This window comes from Engystomops pustulosus, chromosome 9, assembly GCF_040894005.1.
Source record: "Engystomops pustulosus chromosome 9, aEngPut4.maternal, whole genome shotgun sequence".
NCBI classification, from domain to species: domain Eukaryota; kingdom Metazoa; phylum Chordata; class Amphibia; order Anura; family Leptodactylidae; genus Engystomops; species Engystomops pustulosus.
In genome coordinates this window covers 51,949,978-51,969,417 of record NC_092419.1, presented here as the reverse complement: position 1 = coordinate 51,969,417, position 19,440 = coordinate 51,949,978, and the positions used below count along the sequence as shown (strand labels likewise).

The 19,440-nt window shown below is 44.2% G+C and overlaps 1 protein-coding gene across 2 annotated transcripts in view; it reads right to left on the bottom strand.

The window, feature by feature from the left end:
* The window catches only part of ATP1B4 (ATPase Na+/K+ transporting family member beta 4), a 43,261-nt gene that overhangs the window by 7,947 nt on the left and 15,874 nt on the right, over positions 1–19,440 (bottom strand). For both annotated transcript variants that reach the window (XR_011849668.1, XM_072123604.1), the window contains exons 4-5: positions 11,619–11,747; positions 28–132 (exon numbers count right to left, since the gene is read on the bottom strand). Coding sequence is in view for 1 of the 2 variants with exons in the window: in XM_072123604.1 (XP_071979705.1) it covers positions 28–132; positions 11,619–11,747 (234 nt within the window). In the remaining variant the exon portion in view is untranslated. The remainder of the gene's footprint in view (positions 1–27; positions 133–11,618; positions 11,748–19,440) is intronic.

The following is a 19,440-nucleotide window of genomic DNA, read 5'->3' as shown; positions in this document are numbered from 1 at the left end:
TCTTGTTGTAGAAATCTTTTAAATTACCTTCAAGAAATGTATGCAGAGCCTCGGTGTAAGGTGCCCATGTGTCTGTCTCTGAAGAATTGAATGTATAATGGAATCCAGTTTCTAGTGGCCTGATGGTTACACCTGTAAGTACAATAATCAGCTTGTTACATCTTATTATGTTGGGTTATTGTGGCATTCACAAAAATAACCTATTAATATATAGTTGAAACCAGAAGGTTATATACATTATATAATAAGACACATGTGCATGTTTTTGAAATCATGAAATCAGAATAAACCTTTCCCGTTTTAGAGCAATTTGAATTAAAAAAAATATAATTATTAAATTATATTAAAGGGGTATTCCGGGAATATGATCGTCTGACACAAAAACCCATGATGATATAAATAAATGAATACAACAATACTCAATGTCATTAGTCACAAAACGGAGCTAAAATAATATGATTTTATGATTTACAAAATGTATGGCCTCTCTAAAGTAGGTGGAGTTATCACTAAGATGTCCGCCACTGGAAACTACAAGTTCCATGATCCTTTAGTTCTCAGTAACTCCTCCTACCTCTCAGGCTCTGCTCGCAGTGATGATGTAACAGGTTTTCTTGCTCTGTCACCATGGTAATGATGTGTAACTGCCATCACCACAACACTGACCATACTGGATGCACTGCAACCAACCGACTACAGCCAAACGTAGTGGTGATCACATGACCATGCCCAGGCAGGTACAGGACATGTGATGTGGACATGTGACCAGCGGCCATCTTCTTTTCTGCGACGGACCGTGCGGAGGAAATTAACGGACTGATTAAAGGGCCAGTAGCATTTTAATTCTCCATCACAGTCTATGTCATCAGCATTTTCTGCTACGGGGAGCAAAATTTTTAATAACAACTAATTACACATTAGCTTATATTTTGAGTGCCCACTTTTATATGAATTATGCTGATTCCTGGAATACACCTTTAATATAAATTAATTTCAAATTATTATTTTAAAAATGCCAGAATAACGAGAGACAAATTTTTTAAGGTAATTTTAGGACTTTATGCAAAGTCAAAAGTTTTCATACATTATTATTCCTATGCTTTTGAACAATTTGCAACAGCCCACATGAGGTATGGGGGGGGGGGGGGGGCTGTGATCAGTTTCTATGATAGCTATGTGTCTATGAGTCTATGCAAGACTCCAAGGCGTGTCATAAAAAATAGTAAGAAAAGAACCTAAATCACCCTCTTTTGCCTAGAAATGATAAATATGGTAGGTATCCCCGGCTCCCAAAAGTCCCGAGCTATCAAAATTTTAACACAATTGATAAAGAAATATTGTAACTTGCCATAATGCATTAAATCTGATGGCAGAATATCATAGATAATATTTATGTATGAATAAACGTTCACCAATTATAAATGATACTTTTAGTATACGGTAGACTTATTTCTGCCTTAACACCAGGCAATTACCATTACATCAACTTTGTATATTATCTTTTCTCACCATCACATGCCACATTTTCCCATTATTTATGTATAATCAACGTTTATTAGAAAGGAAACAAAATAGAACAAGACAGGTAGGTGATGGCAGTACATGACTGATCACGCAGGATCAGAAACATCATAGATCATATATTCATTGAAATATGGGGAGAAGGATCATAACACATGTCACGTTTAGAACTCCCTTGTGCCATCCCAATCAGTAAGGTTATTATTGTGTGAAAGTTAACAAAGGATTAGATAAAGAAAGGAAACAAACATTCAGAAAAAAAAGGGGAAGGGGGGGGGGTAAAAGGGATAGGGAGCCCACAAGGCTGCGCTCTCTTGGTCGAGGGCGCCAGGGTGGCGCTCTATGACAGGAGCAAGTCCTGGAATTCCGGGGCGTTTATGAATACATCCCAAGGGGCCCATGCAGTGTTCGTCTTCCCTGGATCTGGGGAGTCGCTGGCTACTAACTCCTCCATTCTTCGTATAAACCCAAGTTCCTGAATCCATTCGACTGTAGTGGGAGATTGCGGGTTTTTCCAATGTCTTGGAATAACCGTGCGAGCTGCGGTCAGGAAATGTCGAAGGAGGCCTTTTTTGACTGTGGAGATAGTCCCAGGTATGATCGACAGCAGAGCAATTTGGGGGGAAGGAGTGACGCTCTTGCCAGTGACTTGGTGATAGGTATCAAAAACCTTATTCCAGAAGGGTTGGAGGGCGGAGCACCCCCACCAAATGTGAAGCATAGTACCCACCTCCGCGCCACAGCGCCAACAAATATCCGAAACTTCGGGGAAAATTCTGTGAAGTTGCGCTGGACATCTATACCACCTAGATAAAAGTTTATAGTTCTTTTCCTGAGCACTACAGGGTAGCGGCATCTTATGTGAGAACAAGTAGGCTTTATCCAACTCATCGTCCGTTAATTCAATGGCGAGAGCTTCTTCCCATGCCCCAACAAAATTCGGCCTACCAGGGGTGGCGTCCTCCAGCAGCAAGCTATATATGGCGGAAAGCACATGAGGAGGTGAGGAGGGCAGTCTAAACAGAGCCTCCAGGGCCGTTGGAGTCGACCCGAAGGCAGAGTGTTCCAAGTCTGCTGTTATATACGATACAAGTTGTCTGTGTTCCAACCAGGACATTGGGATATCTGGATGTGAGGCCTTCAAGGACTCCAATGTGGGAATAGAGTCGCCCTCAATAATCTGGCCTAGTCGGATGCCGGAGGAAGCTTCCCAGCAGAGGAACCGCTGCCTATCCACGCCGGGGGGGAAGGCTGGGTTGTGAAATAATGGAGTCAGTGGACCCTTTGACCTGAGCAGGGTGTTTTTGTTCGTCAGCCTGTCCCAAGCAAAGAAAAAGTATGGGGAGAACAGGGATTGGGTAAAGTCTTGGGGTCGTGAGTTGGCCGGGACCCACGGGAGGTAGTGTAGAGTGGGGGATGTAAGGTCTAGTTCCAGCTGGACCCACTGCTTGGAGTCCTTGTTGTAAGTCCAGTCGACTAGTCGCTGGAAAGTGGCCGCTACATGATACAGTTTTGGGTCGGGAAGTCCCACACCTCCTCTAGCTTTCGTACGGGATAAGATCGAGAAGCTTATGCGGCTAGATCCGCCTCCCCAAATAAACCTCTGAAAAGCTGTGCGTAGTCTCGAGAAAAAAGAGCTTGGGGGTCGGATCGGCAGCGTCTGGTATAGATACAAGAATCGGGGCATTACATCCATTTTAGGGACATTTACTCGGCCGAACCAGGAGAGGTGACGGCCATTGTATTGGCTGAGATCCCTTATCGTTCGTTCCAGAAGGGGTTTGTAGTTTAAAGCATACAAAGACGAAAGGTCTGCTGGGATATTGACGCCCAAATAGCATATATGAGAACTTTTCCATTTAAAGGGGAATTGAGAGGCCAGGTGAAGCGCTTCATTCCCTGGGAGGGAGACGTTCAAGATCTCTGATTTAGAGAGATTGACCTTAAAATTACTAAGGGAGCCAAATTTCTTAAATTCCTCAAGAACATTAGGTAAAGAAATTCTAGGCTGAGTAATGTAGAGAAGGAGGTCATCAGCGTAGAGAGCTGCCTTGTAATGTCTGGTTCCCTCTTGTAGACCGTGTACACTGGGGTTTCGTCGAAGAGCAACAGCCAGATGTTCCATGGCTATGACATATAGGAGGGGGGATAAGGGACATCCCTGTCTGGTGCCGTTCCTAATGCGGAAAGGCTCCGACAGGACTCCATTGGTGCGGACCTGCGCCGTGGGGGCCGAATATAGGGCCTGGACCAGGCTCAAAAAGTGAGGGCCAATACCCAACTGCCTCAGCGAAGCCCACAAGAATCCCCAGTGCACACGGTCAAATGCCTTTTCGGCGTCCACTGAAAGCAAGCATAACTGCTGTTTAGTCGATTTGGCCCTAGAGATAAGGAGTAAAGTCTTATTGGTATTGTCACGAGCTTCCCTCCCATGGATGAAGCCCACCTGGTCATTATGTATTATGGCGGGGAGGAGAGTCCCCAACCGATTGGCCATTAATTTGGAGAGAATTTTTATGTCCATGTTAATTATGGATATGGGGCGGTAGTTGGAGCAGATGGAATGATCTTTCCCGGGCTTAGGGATCACCGATATTGATGCCTGCAATGACTGAGGTGGAAAAGGGACCTGGGAAGAGATACAGTTAAACGTCCGAGTCATGAGTGGGGCCAATTCAGTCTTCAGGGTCTTGTAAAAACGGGGGGTGAAGCCGTCAGGACCCGGGGATTTTCCTGCTGGGGTGGCCTTTATGACCTCTGCTACCTCTGCCTCAGAAAAGTCTGCCTCCAAGCTGTCTCGGTTCTCTGTAGAGAGTCTGGGTAGAGCCGTGTCGTTGATGTAGGTCTGTATCCTCTCTAGCTCCTTGGCCCTGGCCGATTCGGACAGTGGGCTTTGGAGGTTGTATAGGTCTTTGTAATAGGTCTGGAAAGTAGCGTTAATGTCGCCCGGGTCATGAGTCAATCTATCTGTATGATTCCTTATATGTGGAATATAAGTACCAGTCGTGCGGGGGTGGAGGTATCTGGCCAAGGGCTTCCCGCACTTATTAGAGTACTCATAAAAGAAACGCTTATTCCTGTCCTGGGCGCTCAAATATTTTTGGTTCAGGAGTTCTTTCAATTCCTCCCGAGTGTTTAACAGTTCGTTTAGTACCGCCTGAGACCCGCCGTTCTTGTGGTCCCGCTCCAAGGTGCTAATTTTGGACAAAAGCGTCAGAATCTTAGCCGCTCTCTCTCGCTTCAGACGAGCTCCATGTTTAATGAATACCAATTGAAGCATCCCTTTAAGGGTTTCCCATTGTATCGGGAGAGATGGCTGCTGACCTGAGTGAGTGGTTAAAAACTCGGTGATCTGCCTACGGACATCCGCAAGGCAGACAGAGTCTTTGAGCAAATTGTCATTGAGGCGCCACTGCCAAGGGGAGGCGCGAGGACCTGGAACGTCTAATGCGAGAGAGACCGGCGCGTGATCAGACCATAGCGAAGGAGCTATTGAGGCCTCAGGCTTCCACGTAAGGCCATGGTGACTTAGTAAGAACATGTCTAGTCGGCTATAGGACCGGTGCGCGGGAGAGTAGTAGGTATAGTCTCGAGACTGCGGGTGGAGGATTCTCCAGACGTCAATCAGTTGTGAGTCCCACAGGGATTTCTGTAGTTTCCTCATTTGGGCTGGGGCTAGAGAGGGTCGCACCACCGAGCAGTCAACCTGTGGGTCCATCGGGAAGTTAAAGTCCCCTCCTACAATTACTATGCCCTCTGAGAATTCCCGTAATCGTGCCAGGAATCGGCGGCATACTCGAATCTGGTCCCTGTTGGGGAGATACATTGAGGCCAGCGTGAGCAGTTTGCCCCATAGGCGAATCTTGACAAAAACGTATCTACCCTCCGGGTCAGTAAGGGAGTCTACAACCTCATACAATAGGCGTTTATGAATAGCAATAGATGCCCCCTTTGACCTAGTCTCGGGGTGAGTGCTATGAAACCATGTGGTATAGTATCTATCCCTGATGTTGGGGATGCTGTCGGTGCGGAAGTGGGTCTCCTGTAAGAAAAGGAGGTCAGCCCGCAATTTATGCATGCGGTACAGGATTTGATTACGCTTCTGGGGGACGTTCAAACCCCTAGCGTTTAGGGAGTAGCAGGTAATAGGCGCCATGTCCGATTAGACTGAGCGAGGGTGGACGGAGGGCCTTAAGTGGGCAGACAGTAACAGGGGGAGAGCAAAGACAGAGGAACAAAGTGGTAAAAAGGCAACGGTAGGGAGAAATCAAATAACAAATAACAGATAAATGAAAAAAAAAAAAAAAAGTACAGCGGCCTATGAGGTCGCAACGGTTTAGGGTCGTTTGCTGTCGTTAGCGACAGGAACGAGCCTATTGGGGTCCGGTTATACCACGAGCAGAACGGCTGGTCGTGGGGCCCGATGAGAACGCGCTGTCTATGCAGGGCGCCCCCGGGGCCAGGAGCCACCAAGATAACGATGTATATGTCATCATGCCTAATAGATAAAACAGTGCAGATTGAACCAAAATGCAATCAATTCAACATTTCAACATTATGAAAATGTAACGGTTTATCGAACATTGTAAAGGATACTGCAAGGGATGGTTAAAAACCAGCCCAAACGAAGACAATTGGAGAGGAGAGGAACCCCCTGGTCTATGAGGGTGGTTGTAGATCATCTCTGGGGAGGGGGACCCCGGTCTTCCTCTTCTCGTCTATTCTGGGAGCGTCTTCTGGCCCTACGGCGAGGAAACCTCTGCTGTCTTGGCGGTTGATAAGAGGGATCAGTCGGGAGGAGAGAAGGCCAATCTGCGATGGCGACATCCGGCAGGTGTAGGGCAGCGCAGAACCCTGGGAGATCCCCTGGATGACGGAGCACTGTCAGAATGCCGTCGCGCCTCACCTGAAGGCGAAACGGAAAGCCCCAGGAATATGGTATATTTCTGTCCTGTAGTATGCCCAGGAGGGGCTTGAGGGCTCTTCGTTTCTGTAGTGTCAGGCGGGACAGATCAGGCAGCAACTGGACAACAGAGTCCTGAAAACGCACAGTTCCGGCCTCCCGTGCTTTGGTCATGATTTGTTCTTTGAGCTGGTACCTGTGGACTCTACAAATAATGTCCCTTGGCCGTGAAGGGTCAGTTGGGCGAGGGCCAAGAGCTCGATGGGCTCTATCAAGCTCTACTGGAGAATCAGCAGAAGCCCCAAGGATGCTGTTGAATATGGATCTAAGAGTACCGTCGATCTGTTGGTTATCAATAGACTCTGGCAGACCCCGAACTCTAATATTGTTCCTGCGGCCTCTGTTCTCGGCGTCGTCCATTTGTTCCGTGAGGGCTAATATTTGCTGTGAGTGAAGTGAAAGCTGAGTATCATGGGCTGCAAGCTTTTCTGTCACCGTGCGGTGGGAGGACTCTGTAGTGGATACTCTTTGTTCAAGTTGTTGTACCTCGTCTCGCAGAGAAGACAGCTCCCCCCTATACGATTGTTCGAGACGGGCCACATAGCTCTCCATATCCTCCCTAGTTGGAATAGCTCTGATATGATTACGAAGTGCGCGTAGGTCCGCCAGGACACCCGCTTCAATTGGGTTACTTTGGTAACTTGAAAAGAACTGCGGGGAGGTTTGTACTTCCAACTCAGGTGACTGACCAGAGATACTGTCCTGGGTGTCTTGATGAAATAGGTATGGGCTCCGTGATAGAGAGAGTGAGGGTGCCGCTGGAGATTGCCCCTTGGGTGTGTCCTGGGACCAATCATGAGGAGAATCGGGATGGGCTCCCAGGGAGCACTTGGCTGGGCTGGCATGTGAATGTGTGGGCGAGGGGGCCCTCAGATGTAGTGGCTGGGGCAGAGGGGCCTTTCTCACTACCACTGATGGGTACAGTACTGCCTGCTGGTGAGGGGCAGGTGAGGCTAGCCCATGTGTTGGAGCTCCTTCTGGGTCAGAGGGATGCTGCTCAGGAGTGCCTGAGGTCAGTGCCGGTGACAAGCCCATCTGTTCCCTTGGGACCTGAATGGGGTCAAAGTCTAGGGCTACAGGGGAGATGTGCCGCTCACCTGTATCAGCGGTAGTAGTAGCTGGGGACCGCTGCGGAGTGGTGCAGATCCGGACCGGTGTGAGGCAGGAGCCATCCATCCCCAGTTTGAGGGCAGCGAGGCTGGATGGTGAAATGCTGGCTCTGCCAGCTCCCTTTGCCTCGGTCTCCTGTGGTGTGGCCGCCTGGTCATGCTGCGAAAGATCTCCGGCGCGCTCCGCTGCTATGTAGGCAGCACTGAGCAGAGTCGGGGCTGGATCCGGAGCGGGCATGGCCGGAAATGCGGAGGACCGCACTGAGGAGGATGAAGGAGCCGCGCTGTCGGCCATCTTTACTTTGCCCCGCGCACCACGCGGTGTCCGGGGACCGCGCAGCCCAAGGCAGGGTCAGAGGGCGGCATCTGGAGCTCGGGAGCGGACGGGAGCGACAGATCTATGAGATCGCCGTCTTCTTCCTGGGGAGTCTGCGTGTCCGGTGGAGCCTGTGGGACCAGGTACTGGTCGATGCCCTTAGATGGGGGTCGTGTTGAGGTAGGGGCTGTTGGGCCAGTGCCCCTCTTCTTTCTGGGACCCATGTAGTTGGGGATTAGGCAGGATGGAGCGAGATTGCGGTGGAAAAATCCTGGCTGGCCCGGGAGCTTAGCAAGGTTGCTTCCTTACTCCTCCATAGCCAGGCCACGCCCCCATTTTCCCATTATTTAGCATTATTCTTATGTCTGTTGTTGGGTCAGAGCCAGAATCTGTTGGCTAAGCAGAGCGTTGGAGGTATTCTATGGTGTCACCCTGTTCAAACTCATCTTCAAGGCTTGACCTTTCCCTGAAGCCAATTCCTGGGTTGATGCAACTATGTTATGTCTGGTCTAGGCATACTTTTATTGAACTTGTATATTGGCACTGTATGTATCAGGATGAATATCACAGATAGGATCAGCTCCAGTATAAGGACAATCAGGAGGAGATAGAGAAAGAGATTATTGTAACCAAAGGAATCCTTGGCAGAGATTATCAGAAGTGCAGCCGCATTGCCTGTTGAGGGGGTAAGCAGGGGAAGGGTCTTGAGGTTCCTCAAGGACCGGTACAAGCAAAGATAGCCTTGGCTCCTCACTTTGAAGAGCCGATGTTGCAGGAAAGGTATACTGGAGCTGATCCTATCTGTGATATTCATCATGATGCATACAGTGCAAATATACAAGTTCAATAAAAGTATGCCTAGACCAGACATAATAGAAGAAGAACAAATACATTCATTTCAAAGTCGCATCAACCCAGGAATTGGCTTCAGGGAAAGCCTTGAAGATGTGGTTGAAAAACAGGGTGACACCATAGAATACCTCCAGCATCACAACGCTCTGCTTAGCCAACAGATTCTGGCTCTGACCCAACAACAGACATAAGAATAATGATAAATAATGGGAAAATGTGGCATGTGATGGTGATAAAAGATAATACAAAGTTGAAATAAAGAAACCTCATTATCAACGTGAAGTCAAGACTTTCCAACGGATCTTTCTGTGTAGACAAAATTGCCATTTCATGTAGAATTCCTAACAATAATTTTTCCATGTGAACACACCGACACTGAGGGCCATGGTAACATAGATATACCAGGAATATTCTCAGGAAGTGAAGTCACTCAAAGGATATGGTTACTCCACAAGGTCACACAGCTGCCTGCAGAGAGGCCTAAATGGAGTTCATAAGGTCAGCCCAAGAGGTCTGTGCCATCCTATTTATCATGATCCAAGGGAATGTTATGTCTTCTAACACGGCCAATAAACCCAAGTCCAAAAATTAATTCCTGCTACAAAAATAGGAACACATAGACTTGCTATGGTACAAAGAAGGCTAATATTCCAGTTACATATAAATACAACTTTCAATTTGTATAATTAAATAAAATTATGATGAAAATAGTGCAATTATCTACAACTTTCTGCCAACAGACTAAAATGCTTGGGGAAGTGGTAGACTCCCTTTAATTGTTCATCTACGCTCCTAGCAAACTGCATATCTAGAAAACTATCCCATAGATGTTAAGGAGCATCTCCTTACTGTGGCAGATAAAAAAAGAGAATCTATAAAGCTGCTCATGTTCCAAAAAAAAAAAAAACAACAACTTTTTTATTCTATACTAAGCACCTTAAGATGAGTCACAGGGACTTTGGTTGTTCATATATTTTTTAAATGGATCTACAATAAAGGATTGATTTTAAAGACATGGACGCTGGCTTCACATCCGGTGATCAATGGACCTCCTAAAAAAAGACAGTGTGTAAAGGCACAGCTATCTTTAATCAATAAAAGCTGGCGATAGGTAGGCGCACAAAAAAACCTTTTTATCTTTTTATATTGTTACAATCAAAGAATAAGGGTTCGAAAAATGAATTAATAACCCAGTTTTAATACGTTGTGTTTCAGGGGCCCATTCATGTACAGTTCTGCTGTGAATAGCCCTGCTGGGAATTTGCTGTAGCTTTAAACTGTGATAGCGCCCTGTTGAGAACAGTCAAAGCGCACAGGGACAATACGAGTAAGCATCCCACTAACTCTAACAAGACTTGGCTGCATCCGATCTACGTGTCCCCAAGAAATTGCTTGGTTATCTTTATGGACAAATCCACCCCTGTTTTCTGTAACTCTACCAGAACGAAATACATCAAAATGAAAGTGGTTGGCGACTTCTACAAAACTTCAAGGGTTAGACCCTATTAGGGTCCCTCAAATTATACTTCCCCTATTAAAGATTGCCATTCATAGTAGGGAGCTGTGGGTTATGTGACTTTCCGGCAGCAGGACTCTAGACTTCCTGTGATGTCACATGACCTTCTGGTTGATGGAGGAACTGTGTAGTCATTACTGTATGCATACCCCCTCCATTATAATCACATCCATAGCATTGGTTGGATTGGGTGCAGGTACATCTGTGGTAGCCGGTAGGGCATGGAACACAACATAAAGTCCTGAGTCCTGCTGCCGATGGGTCATGTGATCCATGACAAACAGCAAACTTTAACAGGATAAGTATAATATGGGCGACTTAAGGTCACATACAAAGCTCCCTTTTTCTCTCTTCTTTTGTTTTTTTTTTTAATAAATAAAATCTTTTTTATTGAACAATTTTACAGTTACAGACCAAAACCCCTTTCCCACCCCCCCACCCTCGCTTAAACATACAGCCCACCCCTCAAGCTGACTGAAATTGCAGCATAAGTACAGCAAATATTGTCAAAAGTCCATTTGACGGTACACCTTCGGTATTAACACATTAATAACAGACAGCAGTAGATAACAAAGACAGCGATAAGGGACTGTGACGAACATGAACTGAAGGAAGTCCAGCAGTGTCCAGCCGTGGTCCCCATATTCTCTCTTTCCTTATGTCTAAGAACAAATGTATTTCACAAAGTGCTGTCTGTCCTGGTGGTGACAACCCAACCTGCTCCTCACCCTCCTCCATCTCCTCAAAATTTCCTACACTCGCTCCCTGAAGTCTTTTGGATGATGACCCCATCCTTTAAGGACTGGTTTATTAACTCTCTGCCCGTTTCTCCTACAGCCAGGATGTTATCTGCACCTCTCGGAAGCGCCAACAATATGTCTGTATATGGACGGCAACATCCCTGGATCTGTGAAATGTTTGCTGAACACAGAACAGTGACAGATATAATCATTTAACAAATATAGCCTTATAGCTAAAATGTTACCCTAGCTCAGTGGTTCTCAATCTGTGGGTCGCGACCTCGGCGGGGGTCGAATGATCAAAACACAGGGGTCACCTAAAGCCATCGGAGCCACGATTTTATTGCATTTTTTGGCACAAATACAATATTCTTGTACATGGTTTGGGGTCACCGCAACATGAGGAACTGTATTGCGGGGTCACAGCATTAGAAAGGTTGAGAACTACTGCCCTAGCTGGAATAGCACAATGTTTTCTGCTCTTCCATTCTGTACTCCGAATCTCTTTACTCTTCAGGTGCTATGGGTAATACCTTCCTTATACACACAAGCAATGCTGCTGGATAACCTAGATATAGGTATATTAATGAAATGGACTTACCAGGTGGAAAGACTCGGTCTCTGTAGGTAGGTACATAAGGGCTTATAGTGAGCAGAAGTCCGTATATACATAATGCAAACATCCCAGTCAGAAATGCATAAAGTGCAAAGTAGAATATAAGTATCTGAGCTGGAAAGACAAAAAAGCAAAATTAAATGTCTGATGTTTATATATTATAGTTAGATCTTATTGCACAGGGTGTTATGTCAATCCCTTTCTCCACCATTCAGATTTTAAAAAGGTAAACTGAGATGGGACAACAGAATTTTATGCAGCAGTGCCAGCGTAATTTACGTGTCCTCAATCAAGGGGGTTGACAGGTCAGAGGTGGGAACAGCAGAGCAAGTTCAATTTACTCTGTTCTTGTTACTAAAATTAGACTTGTACTTCACTTGAATTTATTATTAGATATTAGTTAAGTGAATGGGGTAAGTTACATTACAGACATAAAAGGTGCAGTTTTTTCCACTTACTTGTGTGTTTACCCAAACTGAAACTTGTTTTTTATTATAATGGTACATATATGTCATCTTCACTGCTGCCCATTTGTAAAGGGAATCAGAGTCAGCAGTTTGACCATATAAAGACAGTATATAGACAGATGGCAATTAAACGATAGTATGGAACAGGAAATGTGGGGTGATTAAATTTACATTACGACAACATGTCGCCCCTTACCATTATCTGCACCCCAGTCAAAGGCTAACTATCACAATATATACCCTATCATACTTCTAGAGAACCCACCAGAGAGAAAATGCCATACTATAACCACGTATAGAACTTAAAATTGAAAAAATCTTTATTACTGAAATACATATAGTAAATTACATGTTATTTACATAATACAATTAAAAATTGCAGTGCACAGGTTGTACAACACAGACTAAGGGATCATCTCCGGACTGAGGATGTAAAATCATAAGACATACAGAAGGGGAAAGACTAGCAAACAGTCCTGGTGGGGTTACTCTATTCCTACACTTATATATAGGCTCGTTCCATTAGCATTTGCAGCGACTCTTGACCCGGATGACACCACCTCCAGATGAAGGCTCCTTCTGAGCCGAAATGCGCGTCGGGGATGGTGCCATACCGGACATTGGAGGAGTACCACAATAACATCTGGATAAGACCTTTACTCTAAGGGTGGGTGTATCTGTATGTAACTACACTGCAAAGAATGCTATTGGCACAAGCCTATATATAAGTGTAGGAATAGAGTAACCCCCACCAGGACAGTCTTTTCCCTTCTGTATGTCTTATGAATTTACATCCTCTGTCCAGAGATGACCCCTTAGTCTGTGTTGTACAACCTGTGTACTGCAATTTTTAATTGTATTATGTAAATAACATGTAATTTACTATATGTATTGACAGTAATAAAGATTTTTTCAATTTTAAGTTCTATATGTGGTTACCGTATAATCTGGCATTATCTCTCTGGTGCGTTCCCTAGAGGGATGATATAGACAGTTAAAGACATCGTTGGAGATATGTGTTGCCATACCTTAATAATAATATTTCCTTTATTTATATAGTGCACACAGATTTCTCAGCGCTGCACAGAGCTTACCAGATCAGTCCCTATCCCCAATGGGGTTCACAATCTAATCAACCTACCAGTATATTTTGTGGGAGGAAACTGGAGGACACCACACAGACACGGAGAGAATATACAAACTCTTTGGAGATGTTGACCCTGGAACTTGAACTCAGGACCCCAGCGCTGCAAGGCTATAATGCTAACCACTAAACCACTGTGCTGCCCATACCTCTGTGTGTGTTATTAGTAGCAGCAGCAGAACTTCACAGTACTCTTGTGCACTGGTGTGTGAGATCTCTTCACTGAAGACAGTTCAGCCTTTCCACTGTCCAATGAGTCATTGTTGTCGCAGGTTCTTCTTCAATACTACAGCAGTTACACAGGGGCTATGATCTCACACACCAGTGCACTACAGTGCTCCATGTACTGCCACAGCCCTCGTATATAAGTGCATTTGTCAAAGTCCTGCTGCTATAAACAACACACACAAGGATTACACAGATCTCCATGCCCAATACATTACACTGTCTGCAGCTTTGTATTTTCAAAATTGTTGACAGATGTCCTTCAGTTAGACAGGCAACATTCAAGATACATACTTTTCTGATACAGAAGCATGTTCCCTATTATTATTAACTTGAAAGTTGCTGCTAGAGAGGCTTATATTTTTTGTGCATCCAGATGTGAATTAATGTCATTGTTTAAAGGGAACCTACCACCATGAATCTACCTATAAAGGTAGATCGGGTGGTAGGTGGATGCAAGGGACGTGAGGATAGCTCTTTTTAGAGCTAATCCTCACGTCCCCGCTAACTTTTGGGAAACTTTATTGACCTAATATGTAAATTTCGTTATGCGTCTACTGGGGAGTGGAGTAGCCGGCACGAGGCTACACAGCGCGGCTACTCCATGCCCCAGTAGCCACATTACTTCTCCTTCCCTGTTGCGTGCGGCGCGCAACTCCTCGTAGCCCGCGCCCTCGTCCGTCATGATGAGCAGTCCCAGCTCCGAGGCCGGAGCTACTGCGCATGCGCAGTAGCCGGCTTGTCGGACGAGGGCGCGCAGCTACGAGGAGCTGCGCGCCGCACACAACAGGGTAGGAGGAGTAATGTGGCTACTGGGGCGTGGAGTAGCCGCGCTGTGTAGCCTCGTGCCGGCTACTCCACGCCCCAGTAGCCGCATAACGAAATTTACATATTAGGTCAATAAAGTTTCCCAAAAGTTAGCGGGGACGTGAGGATTAGCTCTAAAAAGAGCTATCCTCACGTCCCTTACATCCACCTACCATCCGATCTACCTTTATAGGTAGATTCGTGGTGGTAGGTTCTCTTTAAATTATGAAATATAATACAATTTTCCAATATACTTTCTGAATCAATTTGCCACGGTTTTCTGGATCTCTGCTTGCTGCCAATTTTTTTCGGAAGCTGCATTGTCACCATGGTCACACAGGTACACAGCTGGTTAGTATCATAGAGCATAATTAGAACCGTGTGCTGTAACAAGCTGTCTACCACTGGAAGTAAACAATGGCACTTTCTATAGCAGGTCAGCAAGCAGAGATCTAGAAAACCGCAATTAATTGATAGTGTATTAGAAATTTGTATAACTTTTCATTATTCAAACAATATCCATTACTTACTGAAATGGGAATACCCCTTTAAGAGCTCAGTGACGTGTAAGCAGCAGGGGAGAGGGTGAGGCGTATGTACTGAAAGCACACAAGTCCTGCTGCTGATATCATTGCAGTTATATAAAGAACAAATACAAAAAGAAAAAGAAAATATTGATACAATCACCGTTTTAGACATTGTGGTAGCCATAAGAGTAAACGAAATGTGACAGTAAGACAAGCATCAGGTGAAGGGAAAAATGAAGACGCAGGGGTGGGTGGGGAGTAGGGGTTATAAGGGGATATTGAGCTGGGGCAGAGGTCAGGGTGGGCATAAAGACACCACTTCAAAGGCAATGTTAGTCCTGGAGAGCGTTGTATTCGGGCAAGGACAAAGGACACACGGCAGCCATGTGCAGAGTAACATTAGCAGTCATCAGGGTACTGGGCAATAAGTTCTGCCATTCATTGCAGCCTCTGGGAACCATTCTCCTATGGAGACAGAGGCAGATTTATCAAGTGTCTAGAAGTCAGAATATTTCCAGTTGCCCATGGCAACCAATCACAGCTCATGGGCATGGGCAACTGGAAATATTCTGACTTTCAGACACTTGATAAATCTGCCCCATAGTATCTGACTGCCACTTCCTCTGTATAAATGTCTTAGTTGTCAGTAGGAGGGGTTTGGTTAAAGATTTCTTACATTTGAAGAAGGGCATATCATTTGTTTGACATAAACAAGAATTGAGGTGTGTCTAGGAATAGTACCTGTGGCATCACAAATGACCAAAAGCTGCATAGGTGGGGGCATTGCCACCATATATTCAACTTGGTACCTACCGGGGACTTCAGTGTTAGCAGACATCAGTTATGAAGGGCCGTCATTTGTGTAGGAGACTCTTAACCATCTCTTGATGTTCAGTTGCAGTTTCACCTCTTTTTTAATAGTGACAGTACTGGACAGTATAGATATGACTACAGCTCTTTATACGGCTATTTATTCCTCTAGTTCTTTGATTTCATTTCTTCTCACTCCAATGACCTGTATGGTCTCTAGCCCCTCACTTAAGATGGATGTTGGCAGTGAAAGAAGCAGCTTGGGAGGCAAATCTTCATCTTTCCTTGAGTACACACTTTCAAGAGGCCCATTTTAGACCCAACCTCTAGTCGAAAGTTGCACTTTAAATGCCCACTCTGAGGTAGGTTATGTTCCTGACTTTTAGTGTCCATTGATCTGTTTGTAGTTGCATCAGTGATTTAATCATTGCCGGGTCCTATGTGATCTATATTGCATCTGTTTCTGGCAGTGAGCAGAGTAAACATCATTTGATACGCCTTGGCAGAGGGAAAAATAGAATCCAGTGCGAACAAAATCCCTGATCACTGAACAATGGTGGATAGATCAGTGAAGGGAAAATGCCTTTACCAAAAGTGTAGTAAGTATGAGTACTAAAATGAGTGGCCCTGGAGCTGTTCTATCGTATCTTAGTATATTATCATTTATGATGTTAGCAGCAGCAGGACTGTGAGAATTCATTTATATTCTAGAATCGCAGTTTCTGCAAGTGCTATGGGAGAGCTGTGTATATAGCGGCTCCAGGGCCCCATCCGTCTGTTCTGAGTGACTGCTGGTGTATGCAGCTAGATGCCGTCTACACAAATGCATAAAGGTATATTCCAGCTCACCAGCCTCCCAAGTTGATTCACCTTGAGCACGGTCTTCCCCACTGGCGAAGTAACTAATAGATGAAATTCCAGGTCCAGCTCGTGGGAAAGTTAACAATCTTCTTTATTGGCACATGTAAAAAACATCCAGGTTACAGTAAAATCCAAACGTCAACACAGGTGAACTGCTCTTAATCATGACACGATTAAGACACGATTAAGAGCAGTTCACCTGCTTGAAACGTGTTGACGTTTGGATTTTACTGTAACCTGGATGTTTTTTTACATGTGCCAATAAAGAAGATTGTTAACTTTCCCATGAGCTGGACTTGGAATTTCATTTATTTGCCGTCTACACAAAGGTTTTACAGCAATAAAGGGAACCTACAGTAATGTAATCTAAAAAGGGATATTGGGCTCCACTAGCCGTTAAGAAATTACCAAATTAACAAAAATGGAAGAAGTTTAATAAATTATCACCCAGACAAACACAAATCAGGTGCTAAAGAGGTTGAATGAGCCTATTTACAAATGCATATATATCTAATCTAATTATAACAGTACTGCTGTACCCCCTCCCTCCGTATGTAGACCTCCCACTTCCCTTTGAGGTTTCATTCCATTTTCAATGCAATTTATGTAGCAATAAGGTAAATCTGACAAATACAGTGTTTTTCAAGTTTGTAATATAAGAACACAGCGTTCTTGACATGGCGTTTTATTAATTCTGAGCACAGCTTCCTGTGTTATATACAGATTCAGTGCTATGTCTTGGTTGTCGTCTAAGATTTGCAGCTGCTAATCTGTTTTGGTATCCTGTTTCACAAAGAATCTGTCTATTTAATAGTGAGACAATTGGATGTTTCCCAAATATTCTCATTATGGCCCCTCAATCCTCTGTTATTCCATGTGACCTACATTTCTCAAGAGCAAATTTGCGGCTTAAAAATGTCATAAATTTAATATATGCAAATAAAATCTCATATGTATATACTTTTATCACTAGATGTCACACACTAGCAAAGAAATCATCTATAGATGCATGTGTAGAAATGAGAAATGGCACAGGCAAAAAGTATTGAACACATGAAGAAACAGATGTGCAATAAGCCATGGAAAATTCTGACATCAACTCCACTCTATTAATAAAAATAATAATTCCTTTATTTATATAGCGCCTACAGATACGCAGCACTGTACAGATCTTGCCAAATTTGTCCCTGTCCCCATGGGGCTCACGATCTAATCAACGTACCAGTATGTTCTGGACTGTGGGAGGAAACCGGAAGACCTGGAGGAAACCCACACAAACACGGAGAGAACATATAAACTATTTGCAGATGTTGAGCTGGGTGGGATTTGAACCCAGGACCCCAGCGCTGCAAGAACTTGGAATATTGAGTAATTGCAGCTGTAGCTACTACCTGGTAAGGCAACAGCTAACATTTAGACAGGGCCGGCGCTATGGGTAGGCAAAGGTGGCAATTGCCCAGGGCCCCGTGAAAATGGAGAATCTCTTCTTTCAAATGAATCTTGAATTTTGTTTCTAGGTGCCATGGATCCAGAGATATTCAGGTTTAAAGTGAGAATATCAGGTGCCATTTTATATATAAAAAAAATCAATCCCAACGGCAGTTTAACAGTTATTATCTCCATTTTCCTGACACTTACAAACACAAATTTAGATTCATTTAAAGAGGAGACTCTCTACTTTCATAGGAAAAAAACAAGTGAGGTTCTATGTGTCACAGAGCCAGAGATACAGCCCCCTGAATTGTCCCCCTCCCCTCCAGATTCTTAGCCATCAGGATACAGGGAGAATTTGCTGCACACAGGAGCTGCTGCACTTTATATGTTACTACATTTTGAGAAGGGATAATTGCAACTAATATTTATGTTTTTAACCATTCTCTATGCAGAACTATCTAAGAACACACTTTCTCTCTAATTGCCTTTTATTTTGTGATAGTTTTTTTTATTGGTAAATTTGACTAATACGATGAACATTCGATCCTCCTCGCCTAGTGTGACTACATATTAACACTGCAACCCAGAACGTGTCCATAAAGTTATATGTAACACCAAAAACACGCACATGTTCTGGAATAAAGTTTTTATTTCACACCATCCTCCATTACTTACATCTATGACGCTCTCACTCAAATTCTTATGAAGCGCGGAGGGTTCTGTTATTCTGCGGCTAATACAATGGCGCACATATAAAAGGGACTTTTATTATCTCATTAGCTTGGGTTATGGATATATAGTTATTTATTTGAGTGACCATTGTGTAAGGGGCAAACAATGAAAGATCTATGTGAGGCTCAGTGCAATTTTCTGCAGTTCCCTCTGCTGCATATTTTGGTGAATATACACGTGTGGGGTCTGTATAATCGCCTCACATCTTACTGTTTTAGGAAAGTATATTTTCTTTATATAAGTATCTGGATTTGTACATATTTTAGAGGAAATTTTGAATGTTAATTGCCAAATGCATTGCTTGGTTGTCTGATTTCAAAATTATATAGGTTTTATGGCACCTTTACTTTTTATTCTGTTTTATTGATATATTTTGCAGGTTGTGACTGTCTTAAAATTTCTAGCTGAAAAGCAGATATAGATTTTCTGTTTGGAACAAATTTTTTGCCATCAAAGTATTTTTTATAAAATGTTTCAGTTTGAATCAAAATTGCATGAAGGCGCCTATGTCTGTAAACTCTTTGATGCAATTTTGAAAATGGGGCAAGTGTCTGCTTTCAGAAAATATCGGTCCTTGTCCCCAATGGGCCTCACAGTCTAATCCACCTACCAGTAATTTTTTGGAGTGTGGGAGGAAAACAGAGGAACCGGAGGAAACCCACGCAGACACAGAGAGAACATATAAACTCTTTGCAGATGTTAACCAGCGCTGCAAGGCTGTAGTGCTAACCACTGAGCTACCGTGCTGCCCATCAATCTCCCTATCATCTATCTCCTATAAAATTCTCCAAAATTACAGT